Source organism: Panthera leo, chromosome E2, assembly GCF_018350215.1.
Source record: "Panthera leo isolate Ple1 chromosome E2, P.leo_Ple1_pat1.1, whole genome shotgun sequence".
NCBI lineage: Eukaryota > Metazoa > Chordata > Mammalia > Carnivora > Felidae > Panthera > Panthera leo.
In genome coordinates, this window is record NC_056693.1 from 7,930,829 (window position 1) to 7,953,637 (window position 22,809).

General features: G+C 54.2%; 1 protein-coding gene across 1 annotated transcript in view; it reads right to left on the reverse strand.

Annotated features, from left to right (window-relative positions):
- Positions 1–22,809, reverse strand: part of MYH14 (myosin heavy chain 14) — a 90,944-nt gene that overhangs the window by 39,072 nt on the left and 29,063 nt on the right. The window contains 11 exon segments of the mRNA XM_042919350.1: positions 1,672–1,780; positions 3,087–3,247; positions 3,370–3,439; positions 5,358–5,479; positions 9,403–9,590; positions 13,566–13,680; positions 16,124–16,297; positions 16,585–16,758; positions 18,258–18,410; positions 19,653–19,771; positions 20,719–20,814. Coding sequence (XP_042775284.1) covers positions 1,672–1,780; positions 3,087–3,247; positions 3,370–3,439; positions 5,358–5,479; positions 9,403–9,590; positions 13,566–13,680; positions 16,124–16,297; positions 16,585–16,758; positions 18,258–18,410; positions 19,653–19,771; positions 20,719–20,814 — 1,481 coding nt within the window.

Below are 22,809 nucleotides of genomic sequence, written 5' to 3' on the forward strand. Positions count from 1 at the left end.
GGGAGGGAGAGTCCCAAGCAGGCTCCGCAGTGACAGCGCATAGCCCAATGCTGGCCTTGAACTCACGAACTGTGAGATCATGACCTGAGCCAAGATCAAGAGTCGGCCTCTTAAGGGGCAGAGCCACCCAGGCGCCCCCACTCTGATCATTTCTGTCCCACTGCTTTGTATCTGGTTCTTCTCCACTGTACCTGGTTCTTCAGTGTATCATATTCTTTTCTGTCCTAACCCATGGCATTTATCACGGCTGTAATTTTATACTCATAATTTTTAAAAATCATTTTCTTTTTTTTAATGCTTACTCATTTTTAAATTTTTAAAATGTTTATTCATTTTTTGAGAGAGAGCGAGAGACAGAGAGAGAGCAGGGGAGGGGCAGAGAGAGAGAGAGGGAGACACAGAATCCGAAGCGGGCTCCAGGCTCTGAGCCGTCAGCACAGAGCCCGACGCAGGGCTCGAACTCACGAGCTGTGAGATCATGACCTGAGCCAAAGTCAGACGTTTAACCAACCGAGCCACCCAGGCACCCCTATTTATTTATTTTTGAGAGAGAGAGAGAGAGAGCACAAGCAGGGGAGGGGCACAGAGAAAGGGAGAGGGAGGGAGGGAGGGAGAGAGAGAGAGAGAGAGAGAGAGAGAATCCCAAGCAGGCTGATGTGTAGTGGGGAGTTCTGGGGTGGTCACATGACTCTAGCCATCCAAGGGCGAGTCAAACTCTGGAGATCTGCGGTAAGAAAGGACCACGGTGGCCTAGCTGGTTGGGGGACAAGTCTCAATCTGCTGGTGGCCCCCACGTGGAAAAGTCTGCAGGAGATCATCACGGAGGAAAAGCCAACTGGGAGGCACAGGATGTCACATACCTGACATCTTTATTCGGGCCCTTGTGCAATAAAGGGTTGGCTCAGCAGGCCTGGGTTGTCCAAACCCTGCGCAAGAGTTTGAAAGGACTGGCCCCTGCCTGGCTCCTGGAAGATAATCTCCAAGCTCTTGGAATATTCTGACTGATAAGAGTGACTTTGTTACCTGGGGGTCTTGGGCCACATGGTATGAACTTGACCTCTGGAGGGGCTGGAGACTGGGTAACTAAGGTCAACCACACGGAGGGTCAGCCATGCCTATGAGACTCACCCCCCCAATCTCAACCCCGGACACTGAGGCTCGGGAGAGCTTTCCTGGTCGGCAACAGCCCATATGTGTGTCACACGTTGTTTCTGGAAGAATTAAGCAGTGTCCACAGAGGACAACTGGAAGCTTGTGCCTGGTCTCTCCTGAGCTCTGTTCTGTGCACCTTTTCCCTTTGCTGACTTTAATCTCTTTCCTTTCACAGTAATAAACCGGAACCACGTGTGTGATAAATAGCTTCTCTAAGTCCTGTGAGTCCTTCCAGTGAATCACCGATTCTGGGGCGGGGGAGCCTTCGGGACCCCCCAACTCAGCCCTGGATCCTGAAGCTGTCCTGAATCTTTTATCTCTGCTGGTTTGAGTCAGATTTTTTTTATTTTTGGTCACCTGCCACCCAAAGAATCCTGGCTAACAAAGGTTGGGCCGATGGATCCCATTTTACAGATACAGAAAGCCGAGGCCCAAACATAGAAGGCCACTTGCCCAAGCAGGCTTGGCCCCACGGTCCCGTCTCCTTGCTGCTCAGGCCACTTCCCCAGGTGCCCTCACCTTGATGAAGAGCCGCCACCACTGCCAGTGTCTCAGCTTGAGGTAAGCCGCGCAGTTCCGCTGCATGACCCTCAGGGCACTCTGCTGCTGCTGCCGCTTCTGGAAGGCTCTGGGTGGGGAGACGGCCAAGTGGGAGAGTGAAAGCTCGGCCCCTCCAGGCCCATCCCCTTAGCAAGAGAGCAAAGCTCCCTTCAATTAGTCAACCATTATTTATTATTTTTTTTAATTTACTTTGAGACAGAGACAGCATAAAAAAATAAATGTTTTAAAATTTATTTTGAGGGAGGGGCAGACAGAGGGAGGGAGAGAATCCCGAGCGGGCTCCACGCTGCCAACGCAGAGCCTGGTGCGGGGCTTGAACTCACGAAGCCGCGAGATCATAACCTGAGCCGAAATCAAAAGTCGGATGCGTAACCGACTGAGCCACCCTGGCGTCCCCATTAGTCAACCATTATTAAGTGCCTACTGTATGCAAGCACCGTTCTCTCATTGGCAGATCTATGTACAGTTTGTCGGTCCTTCTGCCCTTGACTCTCTCTGCTCTGTCCCTGCCTCTCCGTCTGCACAGACAGGCCTCCTCTTCCCCCACCTGGACCCTTCCCCCAACCTCCCAGCCTCCAATCTCTTGCCTCCAGCCCATCCCCAACATGCCTCCCAAGGGATCTTTCGACACCCAGAGCTTACCCATCCCTTCTCTCTTCCTAGCCCTCCCACGGCTCCCCAGCATCCCTGGACAAGGCCCCCGCCCCACAGCCTGGCGTCTGGGGAGTCCCTTATTGTCTGATCCTCCCTCTGGGCCGTTTCAAGGGGGAAGGAGACTCCTGCAAACTTTTTGCGCTCCTGAAACACATCACGCTCTCATGTCACTGGGTCTCTGCACAAGCTGTCGCTCCTGCCTGGAGCACCTTTCCCGTGCTCGTTCACCTGCCTGGTCATCCAGGGTGACCAGGAGCCATCCTGGCATACAGCTGGGTCTGCACACGGCACTTGTATGACCCCCGTCGAAGTGCATCCCACTCCAGACTGTGACGCTCTGTGCCCTGGTACGTCTCCCCCGCTCCAGACTGGGGTCCCCCGAGGCACTGGCCGGTAGGGTGACCGCCGTGACCCGGTTCGCCCGGGGCTTTCTTTGTTTTTGCACTGAAAATCACGCATCCTGGGGAACCTCCAGTCTCGGGCAAAGCAGGCTGGTCGGTCACCCTATGGCCAAGCCTAGATCTTCTCCGTGTCCCGAGCACCACTCTGCACTGGACCTGGCCTGTCGGGGCCCTCAGGGACCGCAGAACCGAAAAGCCCAGGTATCTGGTGACTCTATCCCTCTTTGTTTCTCAGCCCTTCTGCCCTGTTGGAGGCCCCGACACCTGGAGCCATCTGGTCAACCCCTCCTTGCCCCGGGAGATGGCGTGGTGCCCTACCTGCGAGCTAGGTAACCCCGGGCAGCTGCCTGGAAGGACACGATGATGTCTGTGACCTTCAGGTCCCGTTCCTCTTCCAGCTGGGCCAGGACCCCTGCCCGGAAGAAGATCTTGCTCTGTCCCACACGGTAGAGGTTGGGGTCCAGTTCTAGGGCCTGGATCTGTGAGGGGTGACGAAGAGGAGGGGCGATGGGGGGAGGTCCCGGACCCCCTCTTCCACCACCTGGGACCCCGCACATGCACACATCCACACCTGCACCCCCAGGCAACGCGCCTCACTCACCATCTTCTCGCAGGCCTGTTTCCCATCCATAAAGCCCTTGGGGATGGCATTGGGCGTCAGGATCTCGTACCTGTGGGGGTGGGGGGGCGTTACAGACAGGTGTCAATGAACTCCCGACAGCGATAACAACAGGGACAGTAAGAAAAGCCAACATTACGTTTACGGAGCAGCACCCACGGGGCGGAGGCGTTACCACCGACAGCACTGGCAGTAAAAGCGCCACCTGGTGGACACCCGCCACGTGCTGATCGGGAGGGTTTCACCGCCCGACCAGCGGATCTCCCCGGGCGACTGCGAATAACAAACAGCTTGCTGCTTTGGAATATGTGTTGTTTGTCAGGCCCTGAGCTAAGTGCCCTACTGCACGGTCTTCCCAACTGCTAAGTGGGAACTTAGCAACTGAGAATAAAGCAGGATACGTTTCATAAACACATTCATGTCTGTCTTCAGAGCCCTTCCCCTGCTGTGCCCTTCCCTGGATCTCAATATTTCGTTAAAAAAAAAAAAATACACATTATATATACAATATGTATACACATAAACGTATATCATGGACATAATGTATGTTATATATATATATATATATATATATATATATATATATATTTTTTTTTTTTTTTTAAGTTTGTTTATTTTTTGAGAGAGAGAAAGCAGGGGAGGGGCAGAAAGACAGGGAGAGAGAGAATCCCAAGCAGGCTCCGCGCTGCGCGGAGCCCAACGGGGAGCTCGATCTCACGGACGGTGAGGTCGTGACCTGAACCGAAACCAAGGGTCAGATGCTTAACCTGCTGAGCCACGCAGGCACCCTGAGGAACGAGGGTTTTTCACTGTATTTAAGTGGAATTTAAATTTGAAAACTGAAGCAGTGTAGGGGCGCCCGGGGGGCTCAGTTGGTTGTCCACCTCCTGGTTTTGGCTCAGGTCACGATCTCACGGTTCGTGAGCTCTAGACCCGCCTGGGCGCTGACGCTGCGGAAGCTGCTTGGGATTCTGTCTCTTCCTCTCTCTGGCCTTCGCCTGCTTGCACGCACTCTCTCTCTCAAAACAAATTATGATAATTAAAAAAAAAAAAAAAAAAGCTGAAGCGGCGAAAAATATTTTTCTGTTAAACGCAACTTCACTGTTTTGCTAGGACTACATTTCAGAGCATCCGAACTTAAGGCACACTCCGGCTTTCGCAGACTTGGTAGAAAAAAAAAGAATGCACAGTATTTCACTAGCACGTTTTTATATTGATTCATGTTAAAATTATCTAGTACCTTAGATGTAACCGGACTAAATAAAATATCTTGGTAACATTAATTTCACCTGTTTCTTTTTATTAGAAATATCGCTACTGGATAATTTTAAATTGTAGAGAAGCCTCACATTCTGCTCTTTGTAATGGTGCTGCTGTATACAGCTTGTGTGAAGTGTAATTTATGTTACAATATTTACTATATTCTTTTTTTTTTTTTTAGAGAGAGAGAGAGGGCGTGAGCTGGGGAGAGGGGTAGACAAGGGGCGGGGGAGGGAGGGAGGCAGAGAGAATCTGAGGCGGGCTCCGCACTGTCAGCACAGAGCCTCCCTCAGGGCTGGATGTCACCAGCCCTGAGATCATGACCTGAGGGGAAACCAAGAAGAATCTGACGCATAACGGACTGGGCCACCCAGGCGCCCCTGGATTACTGGCTTCTTACACGCCAATATTTTCTGTTCTGTCCCGTTCTATTGCATTTGTAAAGAAATGCAGATTGCCCCGCGCCGAGGGCAACATGGCAACGTATCATAAGGATTGCAACTTAACATAAGGCTCTATGCTTTTAGGGAAGGCACTGGTGGGAGGGGGGTACTGCTCTCCCATTCCACGGAGGAGAAAGCTGAGAACAGGAACCAGAGGAACTTGCCCGGAGTCCCCAGGCTCAGAAGTAGCCGGTAGGGGGGGTGTGGGTGCAGACACGGTGGCCTCCAGACCCGAACCCCGCCCCACGGCCACCCCATCGCACTCACCGCTGCCGGAACTCCTGGAAGAGGATGCGGTTGGGGAAGCCCTGGCGGCAGATGCGGATGCCCTCCAGGACCCCATTGCAGCGCAGCTGGTCCAGCACCAGCCGAGGCTCCAGCTTCCCGGCCTGCGGAGAGCGGACACGGACACGCGGCGTCGGCGGCGGCCACACGGGGGCGCCACTCGCGGGCCCGCAGCCGTCAGGGGACACGGGGGGGGGGGGGGGCGGGGGGGGGGGGGGGGGGGGGGGGCACGACGCCGGCTCGGAAACGGTTGGCGATTTCATATGGTTCAACCTAGAATGTACTGAGCACCTACGTGTGCCGGTTTAGAAATGCCTGCCGGGGGAGGGGGGGGGGGGGGTCTCGACCAGCGGGAGAGGCCGACGATAAATGAGGTCAGGAAATCAATCCCTACTCAGCATGGGGGAAAAATAAAACGTTAAGTGCTAAGGAGAAAAGAGCAGCGCGGAGGGCGGGCGGGGAGTGGTGAATTTGCCCGGAGCATAGTCGGGGACGGCCTCCCCGGGAAGGCGAGGAGTTGAATAAAACCCATACATCAGGGGCGCAGTCGGTTGAGCATCCCGCACTTTGATTTCCACTCATGATCTCATGGTTCCTGGGATCCAACCCCACCTGGGCTCTGAGACGACAGGGCAGCCCCTGCCTGGGATTCTCTCTCCCAATCTCAACCTCTCTCTCAATCTCTCTCTCAATCTCTCTCTCTCTCTCTCTCTCTCTCTCTCTCCATGCCCCTCCCCCTCAAAATAAATAAACATTAAAAAAAACCTTACATCATTATTTGGGGGTAGCTAACTTTTGTTGCTTTGTCTTTCCTTTTTTTTAATTGCTTCTAGAAAATCTAAACCATTTGAAAATTCGACCTCTACATTCTATTTTTATTTTTTATTTCTTTGTTTTCGAGAGAGAGCGCAAGTGAGCAGGGGAGAGGGGCAGAGGGAGACAGAGAGAGAATCCCAAGCGGGCTTCACACTCAGCATGGAGCCGGACGTGGGGCTTGATCCCACAACCGCAGGATCATTCTTGTTGAAAGCAAGGGTCAGACGCTCAACCGACTGAGCCACCCGGGGAACCCCCAAACTCTACATTCTAAAAGAGAACTCTTGCCTTGCTTTGCCCAGGCCCCCAGAGCGAGCCACAGAGTTCCCAGTTTCTTATAGAACCTTCTAGATCAGCTGTTCTCAACTCTGGCTATACGCTGGCACTCTCTGGGAAGCTTACCAAAAAAATCGCCAAAAAAAATTAAAAAAACGAATGTCCTGGCTACAGCACAGGGTAGAATATGGATCTCTTGGGGGGCGGGGGGGTGTTATGAATTAAACCATAAGAATCGTCATTCTGGATCTTTTTCTAGGGCCATCTAAGCAGCCTATATATCTAATATTTGTGCATCCGTCAAACATTTATTGAATATCCACTGTGCGCCAAGCACTGCTCTAGGCACTGGGGACTCAACAGTGAAAAAGGAGGTAAAAGCCTCTGCCCTCAGACTGCTTAAGTTCTGGAAAAAGGCAGTTTCTCTTTATTACTACGTGTCCCCTATTCCTTGGCAATAGGCTGCACTCCCGTGGGAGACAGCTCTGTCTCCTCTGCTGCTCTCGGTCCGTGACTGGCTAGGGCTAGCCCACCCTGGCTCCATGCACGGTCATGTGACCCAGGGCTGATCAATCACAGTGAGCGGCTCAGGAGTGAGCGCAAGACCCGTCTTGGACCCATGAGGCCACGGGACAAGAGACTCTCTTTCTCCTCCAGGGTTGCTGAACTAGGAGAACGAAAGTTTGGAGCTACTGGGGGCTGCCTTGCCGTCCCGAGGGGAGTAAGAGAAAGAAAGAAAGAGAATGAGATTGCTTCAGAGTGAAGACCACGCAGAGCCAAGCAAGGGATAAATCCCTGACATCACGGTTGGAGCACCTAGATCCAGCTGTCACTGAACCCAACCTTGGGGTTTCAATTAGGTAGTTTATACATCCTCATGTGTGCTTAAGCCATCTTAGTTGACTATCTCACAATCAAAACAGCCCCAAGGAAATAGCTGGAAAGACCCGGAAGTTGAAAATGATACAGTGGACGGTCTCACATTAATACTTTGTTCTCTTCGTGCCTCCCTCCAGCCCCTCCTTTGACAAACTATTTGGCAGGCTGGAGGGGGGGGGGGAGGTGGATTACATTAAAAGGGACCGAGAAAACACGTAAATATACAGTATGTTGTAGGAACCTAATTTCTCACTGTCACACACACACACACACACACACACACACACACACACACACAGGTACAAATTTGCATGAGGAAAAAGAGACCCTGAACTCTGTGATGTTGAACAAGAACATGACATACTGGTGTGAACTCAGAGTTCCATATGTAAGGATGCTTATATAAGGAAATATAGATGTAAATGTTTATATCCAGGGGTGCCTGGTGGGCTCAGTTGGCAGAACGTGCAACTGTTGATCTCGGCGTCATGAGTTCGAGCCCCATGTTGGGGGCAGAGTTTACTGAAAAAAATGTGCGTATATCGGGGCTCCTGGGTGACTCAGTCGGTTGTGTCTGACTTGCATGCTGACAGCTCAGAGCCTGGAGCCTGCCTTGGATTCTGTGTCTCCCTTCTCTATCTCTCTCTCAAGAATAAACATGAAGGGGCACGTGGGTGGCTCAGTCGGTGAAGCGTCCCGACTTCAGCTCAGGTCCTGATCTCTCGGTCCGTAGTTCGAGCCCCGCGTCGGGCTCTGTGCTGACAGCTCGGAGCCCGGGGCCTGCTTCGGATTCTGTGTCTCCCTCTCTCTCTGCCCCTCCCCTGCTCTCTCTGTCTCAGAAAATAAACACTTAAAAGTTTTTTTATGTGTGTATATATACAGAGTCATCGTAGACTCTAAGCACCATTCACTAAAAAGAACCAGGTCCCCTCGGAGAAATGGGTGACTCTATGTACTATGTATTTCACCAAATATAAGCCACCTTCAATTGCCAATTGGTGTTATACCACCAAGAAAGAAAAACTCCTATCAATTAACCTCTGCCAGGCTACTGATTGTAAACCACATCCCCAATTTCAGAGATGCTAAAGTGTGAGAAATAAATGTGTCTTAGATTCAATAAAATAACAGTATTTGCAGACAGGAGATACACACACACACACACACACACACACACACACACACACACACCCAGTAACTACAGTTCCTAGTTTCTGAGGACGGAACCTCATTTGTGTTCTTTTTTTTTTTTTTTTAAGTTTACTTATTTATTTTGATAGAGAGAGAGAGAGTGAGAGCAGGACAGGGGTAGAGAGAGAGGGAGAGAGAGAATCCCAAGCAGCCTCTGCCCTGTCAGTGTAGAGCCGGATGCGGGGCCCGAACTCACGAACCACAAGATCCTGACCTGAGCCGAAGCTGGATGCTTAACCAACTGAGCCACCGAGGCACCCCTCATTTTGTGTTCTCGTTTTCCACTCATGTTGACCCCTCCCTGCAGGGCCCCTTCCCTGATTTTCCTAACAAGAAAACCTTTGGGTGGCCTACGAAGCCAGGCATGGTCTCCCCACACCTCCGTGACGTCCCCAGCCCCAAAAGCCTGCTTTCCATCCCTTGTACCTTTCATGCCTCAACCTCCCACCAGGCTTTTGCACAAGCTCATCCCATCTCAGTCACCACCTCCTCCAGGGAGGCTTCCCTGACTTCACCTTAGGTGATACTTACTTCCCCTACAAATTCAACTGGCCATTTATCGTGAGTGGTCAGTCGAGTGTCTGGGCTCCCCATTAGATTGTGAGAATAGGGGTTGGCTGCGCTTTTCTCTCTCCAGTATCCCCAGTACCCTGCACTTAGTAGGTGCTCAATAAAATTTAAGTCCCACTGAAGAATGAATTTTCCCAACAGAGCACTGAGCCTGGGAGGGAAAGGAATTTGCTCAAGGTCACACAGCCAGTCGGAGGCGAGCCTGGGACCAGACGTGGCTCCAACCGGGTTCAGTGGCCTCGCCTTTACCCAATGCCAGCGCTGCCCCCGCCCCGTCCCCAGGCCGGTCACTCACCCTCTTCTCATGGTTGGGGATGATACAGCGGACGAAGCTGGGGTTGGTGTTGCTGAGTGTGGCCATGAGGCGGCTCAGGGACTCCTTGTAGAGCTGTCCCACTGTTCGGAACATGCCCCGGCGGGGGCGGCCGCCGGGTGGGCCATCCCCAAGGCTGCTCACCTGCTCCAGCCCCACGATGCCCTCCACTACGGGGAGAGGAAACAGATGTAGAGAAAGAAGCGGGTCAGGGGTCAGTTTTAGGTGCACTGTTTTAAGTCCAAGTTCAAGGGTCTTGTCATTTATAGGACCTGGCACTTTACATATGAAACACCGGTAAGGTAGGTATTTGCAGCCCCGTTGGACTGAGGTGTAAACTCAGAAAGGTGGAAGTCTGTGCCTAAGGTCACACAGCTGAGAAAGCGCAGATCTAGGATTCGAACCCAGGCAGCGAGAGTCCACTGGAAACCTGGCCTCTGACCGCTCTTCTTCTCGAGGAACGATCTCCACTGTTCCTTATCAAAAAGTGGTCATGACAACGGCATATGCTAACTTGGCACGTCCTCTCTATCAGGCTCCACTCGAAGCGCTTTATAAACACCTTCTCGTTTATAAGCCTGTAAGAATCGTTCCCATTTTACAGGCGAGGAAACCGAGGCACAGAGAGGGAAACAGCGCACTCAGTATGGCTGCAGTTTTAGGAACTTAACACGATGTCCCACTGAGGACGTAATAAAGCCCGGCTTTTCTGTGCAATATTTAAAAGCACACAGACTGCCTCCGCGTGAACCATTTTTCCAAAAAGGCCTGACTTCATGGTGACGCTTCTCTCTTTTGTCCTTTGGTGGCGTCACTTCAGCTAGTGAGAAATCCCCCTCCTTCATCTCGAATTCTGTGGGGTTTTTTAATGTTTATTTTTATTTTTATTTTTGAGAGAGAGAGAGAGAGTGAGTGGGGCATGGACAGAGAGAGAGGGAGACCCAGAATCCGAAGCAGGCGCCAGGCTCCAAGCTGCCAGCACAGAGCCCAACGCGGGGCCTGAACCCCGCGAGATTTGGCCTGAGCCAAAGTCGGATGCTTAGCCGACTGAGTCACCCATGTGCCCCTCGAATTCTGTTTGAAGTCACGCCTCCTTTCTCAGGGACCTGCGGCGGGGGCAGACTCTGATGCCCTGCAGTTCTCAGCAATGAGGGTCATCAGGGGTCAACCAGATAATCTTCGCTTAGGGCAGGGCTTGGTGCACAAGTGGGGGCTCACCTATGGCCTTTTCCTCCCCAGGTTCAACATTCCCTCTCACCGCCATGCTCCCAGCTGTTATCAAAATGGTAATTAAGTTCTTACAGCACAGATAAGAGCAGAGGCCCTGGGATGTCTTGGGTTCAAATCCCAGCTCTGTCCTTTACTGTCTGTGTGACCTCAGGCAGGTGTCTTAACCTCTCTGTGCTTTCTCATCTGTATGATGGGGATAATAGCACTAGCACCTGCCTCGTTGGGTTGTTCGGAGGATCCTTTTTTTTTTTTAAGTTTATTTATTAACTTTCAGAGAGACAGTGTGAGTGGGGGAGGAGGGAGAGGGAGAGAGAGAGAGGGGGGGTGGGGGGGGGGAATCCCAAGCAGGGTCCACACTGTCAGCACGGAGCCCGGCATGGAGCTTGAATTCACGAAACCGTGAGACCATGACCTGAGCCGAAATCAAGAGTAGGACGCTTAACCTACTGAGCCACCCAGGCGCCCCTGTTCAGAGGGTTCTAGGCGTTGGTAACTGTAAACAGGCTCTGCACAGCACACGGCATGTAGTACATGCTCAGTAAATGCCAGCTGGTGCTACCAAGAGGCTTGTACTTTTACATGCGGTTTAATTAGAAGGCGTCGTGTGGCTACAAAGAGTCTGGAAACTGCTGAGGGAGGCGACAAGGAAGGAGAGCGAGAGTCCCCCGCACGGAGGAGAGGGGACAGATGTTCAAAGTCAGGTACCCGGTCCAACAGGCCCACCCTCTTCATCCGGCAAATCTCACCCGTCGGTGCACAGCAACACCCACCCCCTGACGGAGAAATGGCAGAGCTGCGCCTCCCTGAAGATCCTGGGGGTGACGGTGGGAAGGAGCCAAGGAAAGGGAATTGCTGGAAGCCCCCGTGTTCTGGGGGGTGAGGACAGATGGAGGGGGGAGGCAGAGTGATGAGGGGTGGGAGATGCAGTGGGAACAGCAAGAGAAGGGAGGAGGGAGAGAAGGTGGCAAGAGAAAAAGAGAGCATTATTAGTCAATAGCACAGGGCAAAGCGGGAGGAAAAACTTGAATGTTGGCCATGAACTTTTAAAGCTAGGGCGACTGTCCTGTTCACGTTTGTGTCTACCCACTGAGGGCATGAAGATGACCGGAAGGATGACCGTCCTTTGTGGGAATTCAATGCCAAGGAGATAAAAAATCTCTTTCCCTGGAGGTTAAATCTGTATCTGCTTTATTAGGTATCCCTTTTTGCCCTGGCCGCCAGGAAGCTCAAGGACTGACTCAATGCTCCTTCCTAGCTCGTTGCATTGGTCTCTCTGAGGAGGGCTTTTCCCCTGGGCTCCCAGGATGCTGGACACCCAACTCTGGGCTCAGGACAGCCGTAGTAGAGATTGACGCACGAGGGCCCCAGTTCCCTGTCCCTCCTGTGACTTGCAGCTCCTTGAATCTGGGCTGCTCTGACCTGCTTTGTTCAGGAGAGTTGTGGAGGAAGGAACACTGTACCGGGTTGGAGACAAGGACACAGCTTCCGCTTCTCTCTTGGAATCCCTGGAGAGCCAGGCTCATATGAGATGGGGTATGTGAGGGATCACGGTGGGGTGGGGGTGGGGCATGATGTGTCCATAAAGGGGACACAGAGGGGCGCCTGGGTGGCGCAGTCGGTTGAGCGTCCGACTTCAGCCAGGTCACGATCTCGCGGTCCGTGAGTTCGAGCCCCGCGTCGGGCTCCGGGCTGATGGCTTGGAGCCTGGAGCCTGTTTCCGATTCTGTGTCTCCCTCTCTCTCTGCCCCTCCCCGTTCATGCTCTGTCTCTCTCTGTCCCAAAAATAAATAAAAAACGTTGAAAAAAAAAAATTTTAAAGGGGACACAGATATTAAAGAAGTGTGTGTGTGGTGGGGGAGATTTTCTGAGGAGATGATTCTCATAGCAGAATCTGGTTCTGTTAGTGAACATCAAGCACTACTTTTCAATCCCTCTTGTACAAACCACAGAAGACACAAACCTCAAATTCCTCTGTCTAAAATCACCTCATAACATCAAGGCACCTCACACTCTTCTAGTTCTGTGAGTCCATTTGGGAACCATTCATCTTGCTTATTTTGTTCTCTTGTCTAATTGCGTGGGCTAGCAATTACAACTTTGCTTTTCATTTCAGTAAAAGGCGTCAGCAAACGGATAGACCCTGGACGCCTTGAATCAGGAGGAAAAAACCAGGATGCTGATTTTGTCAGTTGTGAAAATCATGTCTCCTCTAAGGAGGGGAAGTGGCAAACAAGGCTTGGAAAGGTATGGGGTCTCATACTTTTTCTGCCCGTGCCTCCCAGAAGGGTCATTCCAAAAAGACTGATGACCAAATCTACAGGGGCCTTGTTGGAGCAGGAAAGCTTTGCAAAATCTACATCTCAGTCTATTGTTCTTCCCTGGGGCCCTGAAGGGAACTTTGTGAGAGTGCAGAGAGCAAAGCCTAAAAGGTGACTAATCTGTAAAACACCACCCTGCTGAGTCTCCTTCTTGTGATGAATTAATTTTCAGTCAAATCTGATTTTTTTTTTTCCATAGGGATCACAGGCCATCTACAATGAATGACTTTCTCTCTTCCTTTACAACATTCATACAGTTATTTCTTTTTCCAGTCTGATTGCATAGGCTAGTATTGCCAAAACCGTGTTTCAGAGCAGTGGCGACCACGGGCATCCTCGTCTGTTTCCGGTTAAGGAGGAGTGTTTTATCACTGAGCATGAGGCTGGCTTGTAGCAGTCAGCCAATCATTCAGTCAACGAGTCACCGATTGGAAATGCTACTGTCAGACCGTCTGGCCTGCCTGCCTCACTTCTGCGTCTGAGCAGACAAGTCACGTTCAGAACTTAGCCTCTAGAACAAAGGTGTGCACCCTGTGGGCTGGGAAGAGGGATGCACCGAGCTCCAGGGACAGGGCCTGGGGAAATGACGGTCCTCACCATCTTTCCAGATCTCTGCCGTTAGCCGGTCTGTGCTCTGGTGAAGCAGGGCTGCGACGTTGTCGTTCAGAGGGTCCATGTTTTTCATCAGCCACTCATTGGCCTTGTAGTCGACCTGGACGAAGTCAGGCAGAGGAAGGTGGTGAGCCCGCAGGTTCACCAGCTCTCCCAGTTTCCCAAGGAACCTCCCAGAAACCCTGGACACCTCCAGCTCCACAGATGAGAGAGCGTCAGTGCCACCTAGTGTCTGTGCCCAGAACTGCACCCTCCACCTGCATGGCCCTTCTCCCTTCACTTCCCTTATCTGTTCTCTGTCCCACCTCCAGGACCTCGCCCGCCATCACTTCTTCCTTATCCATTCTATTCCAGCCACCCTGGCCCCCTCACGGCTCCTCAAACGTGCAAGTCCATTTCCACCTCGGCGTTTACCCCTGCCATTCCTGGTCACCGCGGATTGTCACACGGCGGGCGCCTTCTGAGTATTCAGGGCTTTGCTTTGAGGCTCTCAGAGTCCGAGTCTTGACCCACACAACTCCCCACACGTGTGCGCCCCCCAAAGACAGTGGCTCCCCTGAGGCCAGGATTCAGGTCTGACTCACAGCACAGGGCTGGGCACACCGGAGGTCTCAGACAACGTTTGGGAAAGGAAGTGGGTGCTAGACACAGAACGCATAGGTCTCCTGTCTCCCGGCCTCCCTATGCTGTTCCTTCCCCCCCCCCCCCCACAGCCCTTCCCAGCCTTCACCTATCCTTTGATGGCTGTTACTCCTCATTTATTTTTTAATGTTTTGCCCTTTTTTAGAGACAAAAAGAGCACGAGTGGGAGAGGGGCAGAAGGAGAGAGAGACAGAGACAGAGACAGAGAGAGAGAATCTTAATGCTTATTCATTTTTGAGAGAAAGACAGACAGACAGAGCGTGAGTGGGGGAGAGGCAGAGAGAGAGAGAGGGAGACAGAGAATCCGAAGCAGGCTCCAGGCTCTGTGCTGTCAGCACAGAGCCCGACGCGGGGCTCGAACCCACGAACCGTGAGATCATGACCTGAACCAAAGTCTGACGCTTAACCGACTGACTGAGCCACCCAGGCTCCCCTTAAATTTTTTGCTTTTATTTTAGAGACAAAAGAACACAAGCAGGAGAGGGATAGAAGAAGAGGGAGAGAGGGGGAAAGAGAGAGAGAGAGAAGAGGGAGACAGAGAGGGAGACAGAGAGAGAGAGAGAGAGAGACAGAGAGAGAGAATCTCAAGCAGGCTCCACACTCAGCATGGAGCCAGACATGGGCCTTGATCTCATGATCCTGGGATCACAACCAGAGCCAAAATCAAGAGTCAGACGCTCAACTGACTGAGCCACCCAGGCACCCCCGGTTTCTCGTCATTTCGGCCAGGGATTGGCAAACTACGGCCCGCAGGCCAAATCCAGGCTGCCGCGTTTTTGTAAATAAGGTTTTGTTGGAATACAGCCTTCATCTATGCATCCATTTACGCATTACCCGTTGTGTCTTTCACACTACAATGGCAGAACCGAGCGGCTGTGGCAGAGACTGGCCCACAAAGCCAAAACTACTTACAGAAAATGTTTGTGGACCCTTGATTTCAATTTCCAATCACGCCTGCCTCTCTTCTGTGAAATCCCCCTGGCGTTCCTCGGCTGGGCTTTCACACCGCCCTACGCGGCCCCCACCAAACACCGCCCCCCTCCGCCTTACCCCCTAACGGTCTGTACTTGTCTCTCGCCCAGAGCAGGAGCTGTGTGAGGACAGAGACCCTGTCCACCCTGGGGCCCCAGCTTTGCTCGGCACAGGGCTGAGCACAGAAGGCACACCTTTGCCGAATGATAGGATAAAATGCTGTCATTCTCCTCTCAGACCCCCCCCTCCAAACCTATCGTAAATAGCCCCTCCTTGAGGAAGCTTTTCTTTTTTCTTATGTTTGTTTTTGAGAGAGAGAGAGAGACAGAGACAGAGACAGAGTGAAAGAGGGGGAGGGGCAGAGAGAGAGGGAGACACAGAATCCAAAGCAGGCTCCAGGCTCTGAGCTGTCAGCACAGAGCCCAATGCGGGGCTCGAACTCACGGACCGCGAGATCATGACCTGAGCAGAAGTCGGACGCTTAACCAACGGAGCCACCCAGGCGCCCTGAGGAAGCTATTGCTGCCTACATCAGAGTCCTCAGTCCTCCTGGGGTTTTCCTGGCCCCTGCCAGGACATCAGGCAGTTCCTGCTCCCCCCTGCCCTCTCTCCCCCCTGCCCTCTCTCCCTCCTGCCCTCTCTCCCTCCTGCCCTCTCTCCCCCCTGCCCTCCCCCCTCCCCCCAGGTTCTCCCCCCTGCCCTCTCCCCCCTGCCCTCTCTCCCCACTGCCCTCTCCCCCATGCCCTCTCTCCCCGCTGCCCTCTCTCCCCCCTGCCCTCTCCCCCATGCCCTCTCTCCCCGCTGCCCTCTCCCCCCCTCCCCCCCCCCCCCCCCCCCCCCCCGCGTTCTCCCCCCTGCCCTCTCCCGGGTCTGCAGCCTGGTGGTCCCCACTCCCGCCCACGAGCCTCACGGCTCGCCCCGCCTCCAACCTTGCCCGCATAGTGCAGGACACTGAAGTCGGCCTGGTCCCGCAGGTTCCTCGGCCGCTGGAACTTGGGGTGGCCTCCTTGCTCCTGCGCCACCTTCTCGACGAAGGACTTGTCCGTGGCCTTCGGGAACCAGCACTCTTCGTCCAGCAGGGCCAGGAGTCCAGGGGGGTTAGCCTAGGCATCCACAGGAGGGGAAGAGGACGTCAGATCCCCGAATGCTGGACACTTAGGCTGCTGCTAACTCGTAGCTCTTGTGAGGGGCACGGGGACGGGAGCCAAACCCGAGAACGGCTGTCGATCAGAGGCTGGGCGGAAGCGGGGCCCGCGGCGGCCGCGCGCCCTGCGAGTCCTTAACTGAGGGAGAGGCCTGAGGCCCAGCGGGGCAGGAGGCGGAGGGGGGCGGGCGGGGCGGGGGTGTCTCCCGGCGGTGGATACGGCGGCGGGCGGGCCCTGAGGCTCACCGGCCGCTCGATGAGGTCGATGCAAGGCTGCAGGTCGAGGCCGAAGTCCAGGAAGGTCCAGGGGATGCCCTCGCGCTGGTACTCCTCCTGCTCCAGCACGAACATCGTGTGGTTAAAGAGCTGCTGCAGCTTCTCGTTGGTGTAGTTGATGCACAGCTGCTCGAAGGAGTTCAGCTGCGGAGGATAAGGGACCAGTGAGAGAGGGGACAGGGCTGGGGGGGCAGGGCTGGGGGACAGGGCTGGGGGACAGGGAAGGGGGGACAGGGATGGGGACAGGGATGGGAGGACAGAGATGGGGGACAGAGACGGAGGTACAAAGACAAGGAGGACAAGGATGGGGGGACAGGGAAGGGGGGACAGGGATGGGGACAGGGATGGGAGGACAGACATGGGGATAGGGATAGGGGACAGAGACAGGGGTACAAAGACAAGGAGGACAAGGATGGGGGGACAGGGATGGAAACAGGGATGGGGGACAGGGATGGGGGGACAGGGATGGGGGACAGGGATGGGGGGACAGGGATGGAAACAGGGATGGGGGACAGGGATGGGGGGACAGGGATGGGGACAGGGATGGGGACAGGGATGGGAGGACAGAGATGGGGACAGGGATGGGGGATAGGGATGGGGGACAGAGAAGGGGGTACCAAGACAAGGAGGACAAGGATGGGGGGGACAGGGATGGGGGACAGGGATGGGGGGACAGGGATGGGGGACAGGGATGGGGGGACAGGGATGGGGGGACAGGAATGGGAGACAGGGATGGGGGACACGGATGGCAGACAGGAAAGGGGGGACAGGGATGGGGACAGGGATGGGAGGACAGAGATGGGGGACAGGGATGGGGGATAGGGATGGGGGACAGAGACGGAGGTACAAAGACAAGGAGGACAAGGATGGGGGGACAGGGATGGGGGAATAGGGATGGAAACAGGGATGGGGGACAGGGATGGGGGGACAGGGATGAGGGACAGGGATGGGGACAGGGATGGGAGGACAGAGATGGGGACAGGGATGGGGGATAGGGATGGGAACAGGGATGGGGGACAGGGATGGGGGGACAGGGATGGGGGGACAGGGATGGGGGACAGGGATGGGGGACAGGGATGGGGGGACAGGAATGGGAGACAGGGATGGGGGACACGGATGGGGACAGGGATGGGAGACAGGGATGGGAGACAGAGATGGGGGACAGGGATGGGGGGACAGAGACGGGGGTACAAAGTCAAGGAGGACAGGGATGGGGGGACAGGGATAGGGGACAGGGATGAGGGGATGGGGTGAGGGGACAGAGATGGGGGGTACAAAGACAAGGAGGACAGAGTTGGGGGGGAGGACAGAGATGGGGGGAGACAGAGACGGGGGTGGGACAGAGATGGGGGGACAGAAATGGGAATACCGACAGAGGGGACAGAGACTGGGGGACAGAGATGAGGAGGGGGACAGAGATGGGTAAGGGAACAGAGATAGGGGGACAGAGACACGGGGAGGACAAAGACGGGGTGGGCACAGAGAAAAGAGAAAGGGAGGAGACAGAGACAGGGAGGAGGGGGGGGGGATGGTCCAGGATTGGTGGAAAGACACCCAGAGAGAGGGGGACAGGGACACAAAGAGAGGGGGACAGGGCCGGAGTGACGGAGCCCTCCGGCCCCAGCCTGGCCCCAGGTCCAGACCTGGAAGATCTCGAAGCCGGCGATGTCCAGGATGCCAAGGAAGGAGGCGCCCTGGCGGGGACTGCGGTCCAGGGCACGGTTGAGGCGCAAGACCAGCCAGCGGAAGAGGCGCTCATAGGTGGCCTTGGCCAGGGCCTCCAGCGCGAAGTCGGCCTGTGGGGCGGGGCACATGTGAGGGCCTGGTCCCCCTTCCACGGCCCCAGCACAAGCCCAGGGCCAGCAAGGAGACACTGACGCTGACGGGCCCCCTCGAGGCTCATCGAGAACAATGACGCTAATCGATGACACCGACCGGTACAGAGCCCCACGCTGCGCCAGGCACTGTGTACCGCTTGGGGGCGCGTGAGGTCATCAACCCGCCCCCCCAACGCCTGAACCAATTTCGACAGCACCGTGAGAGTTCAGAAGGTGGACTCTGGAGGCTGACAACCCGGGTTTGAATCCTGGCTCTGCCCCTTAGCTGTGTGGCCTCAAGCATGTGAATAAACCTCTCTGTGCCTCAGTTTCTTCATCTGTAAAATGGTACTAACGACAGGACCTCAGCCGAGATGGAACCTGGGTCGGCGGGAGCTCCGATCTCTGGCCCTCATGTCCCTCTCTATGTCTTCACAATTGTACTTCATTCGAGTTCCCAGCCTGGGGACAGGCAGAGGCCTCTGCCCAAAAGCTGGATTCTGGAAACTTCTAACATGGGCTCGCTTCGCCCCACTCCCCATCCCCCCACTCCCATCGCTCGCCTGAACTCTGACAGCAACCTCCTCATGTCTCCCTGCTCCCACCCATGCCCCCTGGGTCCAATTCTCCATGCAGTAGACAAAGGGGTCTTCATAAAAGACGAACCAAATCAAGTCACTCCCTGGCCTAAACCCTCACTGGCCCGCTGCACTCTGAATAAAACTCACCTCCTTACTGTGGCCCCTAACACCCTGTGTGATCCGTCCCCTTCCAACCCCTCCGACTGCAGCTTCTGCCTCCCTGGCCCTGGCTATCTACCCTCACTGACCTCCTTCGTGTTCTCAATTCGCCAACCCTGTTCCAGCCCCAGGGCCTTTACACATGCGGTTCCCTCTGCCTTGAGCCATCTCGGTCTCAACGCAAACATCATCTCTTCATAGAGGACTTCCCTGACCCCCCAAACCCCCTCCTTCATAGGAGGCCCCACCGTTTATGCATTTTTTTTTTTTAATGATCTGTTTCCTACTTCAGCCTGAGTTCCACAAAGGCATGGTCTGTTTCCATTACTACTTTTATTCCCAGCACCAGAAGCAGAGATGGTAACAGAGCGAACACTCAGCAAAAGTTTGAGTGCAAGAAAAACCCGGCATAAGCGGCTGAAAGCTCCAGGACCCTGGCGCCCCGCCCCCCGGCGCCCCGCCCCCCCGGCGCCCCGCCCACCTGTTCCTTGGTCTGCGCTTTCTGCACATAGTCTCGGCCGACTTTGATGCGGGGGGTGAGCAGGGCGCGGGAGAAATCCGTCACCCCTAGTCCCAGGAGGCGGCACAGCTTCTGTGCGGCTGAGGGCGGGAGGGACAGGGGGTCTGATCAGCCTTAGGAAGCGGCAGCGGCCGCTGAGCACAGACAAGGGGCCCGGCCTCTCCCACCAGAGGTATCACACGCCCTAAAAGTGTGTATGTTCCTCTGGCCCAACGATTCTCTCTCTGGGACCCCGACATGGGATAAATAATCCCGGACGTGGGGCGCCTGGGTAGCTCAGTCGGTTAAGCAGCCGAAGCTTGATTTTGGTTCAGGTCATGATCTCTCAGTTCCTGAGTTCAAGCCCCGCATTGGGCTCTGTGCTGACAGATCAGAGCCTGGAGCCTGCTTCGGATTCTGTGTCTCCTCTCTCTCTCTCTCTTTCTCTCTCTGCCCCTCCCCTGCTCTCTCTCTCAAAAATAAATAAACATTAAAAAAATATTTTAAATAAATAAAAACAAAAAAAGGAAGAACACAGCCCAGAGAGGAATGCCCAAAAATGTTGCAGTGAATTACCGCTCAGGTGTATGACAGTGGGTAATTCCCCTGCTTTTATACTTTTCTGTGTTGCCTGATCCCGCCCCCCCCCCCATCCAGCTTGTATTATTTCATGATAATAAAGAAGCAGAACTATTTCCATTTTGATTAAAAAAGGAATATCGGTTATAATCCTGCTTCTGAAAAGCAAAAACTAAAGTATATATGCAAAGCACAGAGGCCAAGAGGAGATAAGCCCAATGCTAAGGGCAGTTTTGTCAGAGGGGCCAGGATGATGGGGGGGATCTCGGGCACACTGGTGTTGTTCAAAGCTTTGGCAGAGGTCACACCTTTTACAATGAGGAACAGAGTGGACGATGATATTTTGGTAAAGGATCAGCACAGCTTGGAGGCATGCCCTGCTGGGGAGCAGGGAGTAGGGGGGCTGCTCTGTCCGGGGGAACAGAGGGACACAAGGACCCCGCGTGGGCAGCGGGCCAGGTGGGGTTACCTGTGTTGTCAGGCATGGAGGCTTGATCGTTGTTTCGTTCTCTCTTCAGGACGATGTTGCCAAACTGGAGAACAGCCGAGACCATCCGCAGCATGGCTAAGGGGCAGAGAGGGTATTCGTGTGCGTGCACTCTGATGCGTGCTCTTAACTAGCCCCTTAGAAATCCAGTTTTAATGGGGCGCCTGGGTGGCTCAGTCCATTAAGCGTCTGACTCTTGATTTCGGCTCAGGTCACGATCTCGTGGTTCACGAGATCATGTCCCGAGTCAGGCTCTGCGCTGAGAACAAGGAGCCTGCTTGGGATTCTCTCTCTCCCTCTCTCTCTCTACCCCTCCCCTGCTCGCACGCATGTGCATTCCCTCTCACTCTTAAAATAAATAAACATTAAAAAAAAAAAAAGGAAATCCAGCTTTAAAACCCTATGTCAAAATTACACCACTATTCTTCAGCTTAAAATCCATTGGTGACACTGGGCAGCTCTTAAAACATATGAGCAGATAAATGATTTTTTTAAAATTTTTTTTAACGTTTATTTATTTTTTGAGACAGAGAGAGACAGAGCATGAATAGGGAAGGGGCAGAGAGAGAGGGAGACACAGAATGAGAAGCAGGCTCTAGGCTCTGAGCCATCAGCCCAGAGCCCGACGCGGGGCTCGAACTCACGGACGGCGAGATCGTGACCTGAGCTGAAGTCGGACCCTTAACCGACTGAGCCACCCAGGCGCCCCTCTTTTTTTCTTTTAATGTGTGTTTATTTTTGAGAGACAGAGCACGAGTGGGGTAGGAGCGGAGAGAGAGGGAGACACAGAATCTGAGGCAGGCTCCAGGCTCCAAGCTGTCAGCACAGAGCCTGAGGCCGAGCTCGAATTCACAGACCGCGAGATCATGACCTGAGCCAAAGTCTGATGCTTAACCAACTGAGCCACGCAGCAGCCCTTACATCACCTCATTTTATGCGTGTTTCTGTCCCAAAGATACCTCACCTATATAATGTTGCTTCCTTCACATCAAGCTCACGGCCAACACCTCTCTAATGGGAGCCGGAAGAAGGCTCATCTAATGTATGTGTTTTCTCTGTGAGAAACACTACAGCCCTCTTGCACGTGGGGATGCCAGCCCGCATTAAGCCCGACGCGTGGGGGGCACTTTAGACAGTGAAACCATCAACCAGCAAGGCGCAAAACCGTGAAACACGTGGCACTCAGTAGCCGGCGAAAAGGACACCGGTTTACGGTGGAGCCGAGACGAGGCGGCAGAGCACTGCGTCGCGGAACCCCAGCCCCGTGTGTGCGTGGGCAACTCCAACTTTCCACCCCTGTGTGAAAGACGCAACGGTCACAGAAGCACCAGGAGTACTGGTTCGGGGGGGTTTGGTTAAATTTAGCGAGTAGGCAAAGTCGCAAATGCAGAACCCGCAAAAGAGGATGCACTGTCCCCCTCCTTGTCAGCACAGAGCTGCCAGAAATTTCGCTCATGGTGAGTGGGCAGCGCTGCCCCCTAGAGTACATCGCGGGAACTCCCAGGGGGTGGCGGGCATAAAGACCGAGGCCACGGGGCCACTTGCGGGGTGTGTCTGGATACCACAGGGCCCGGGCAGGTGGGGACCCGGGTGAAGACGCCCTTCTGTGGCACGAAGCACTGCCCACACCGCATGACTCCTAAGCGTCCCCGTGGACATTTTTGCCCATGACAGAATGGTTTGTAATGATCTGAGCAACCCGACCTGGTTTATGCATAAACACCAAGTGTTTCGTGTTTGGTTTTGACACGCGGTAGGTTTTCCAGGAACGGAGCCACGATGAAATCCCAGGAGACGCTGTGGTCGGGTTTTGTTCAGCATTTTATCAAGATTTGGGAACCCTCTCATCTGCGACAGTGAAGCTGCACGCAGCCCTTGAGTGGGACCGGAAAACCCATGAACACGGGACTGACTGGACCTGTACCCGCCGCTTTTATGGCGACGCTACAGATCCGCGCAAGCGCCCAGCTTCCCCATCAACCACGCCTTCCAGAACGGTTTTCGCGATTTCCGGGCTCAAATGGATGTCGATTTCTTTCCACCCCCTCCATGCCAGGTCCTGTCCCAAACACT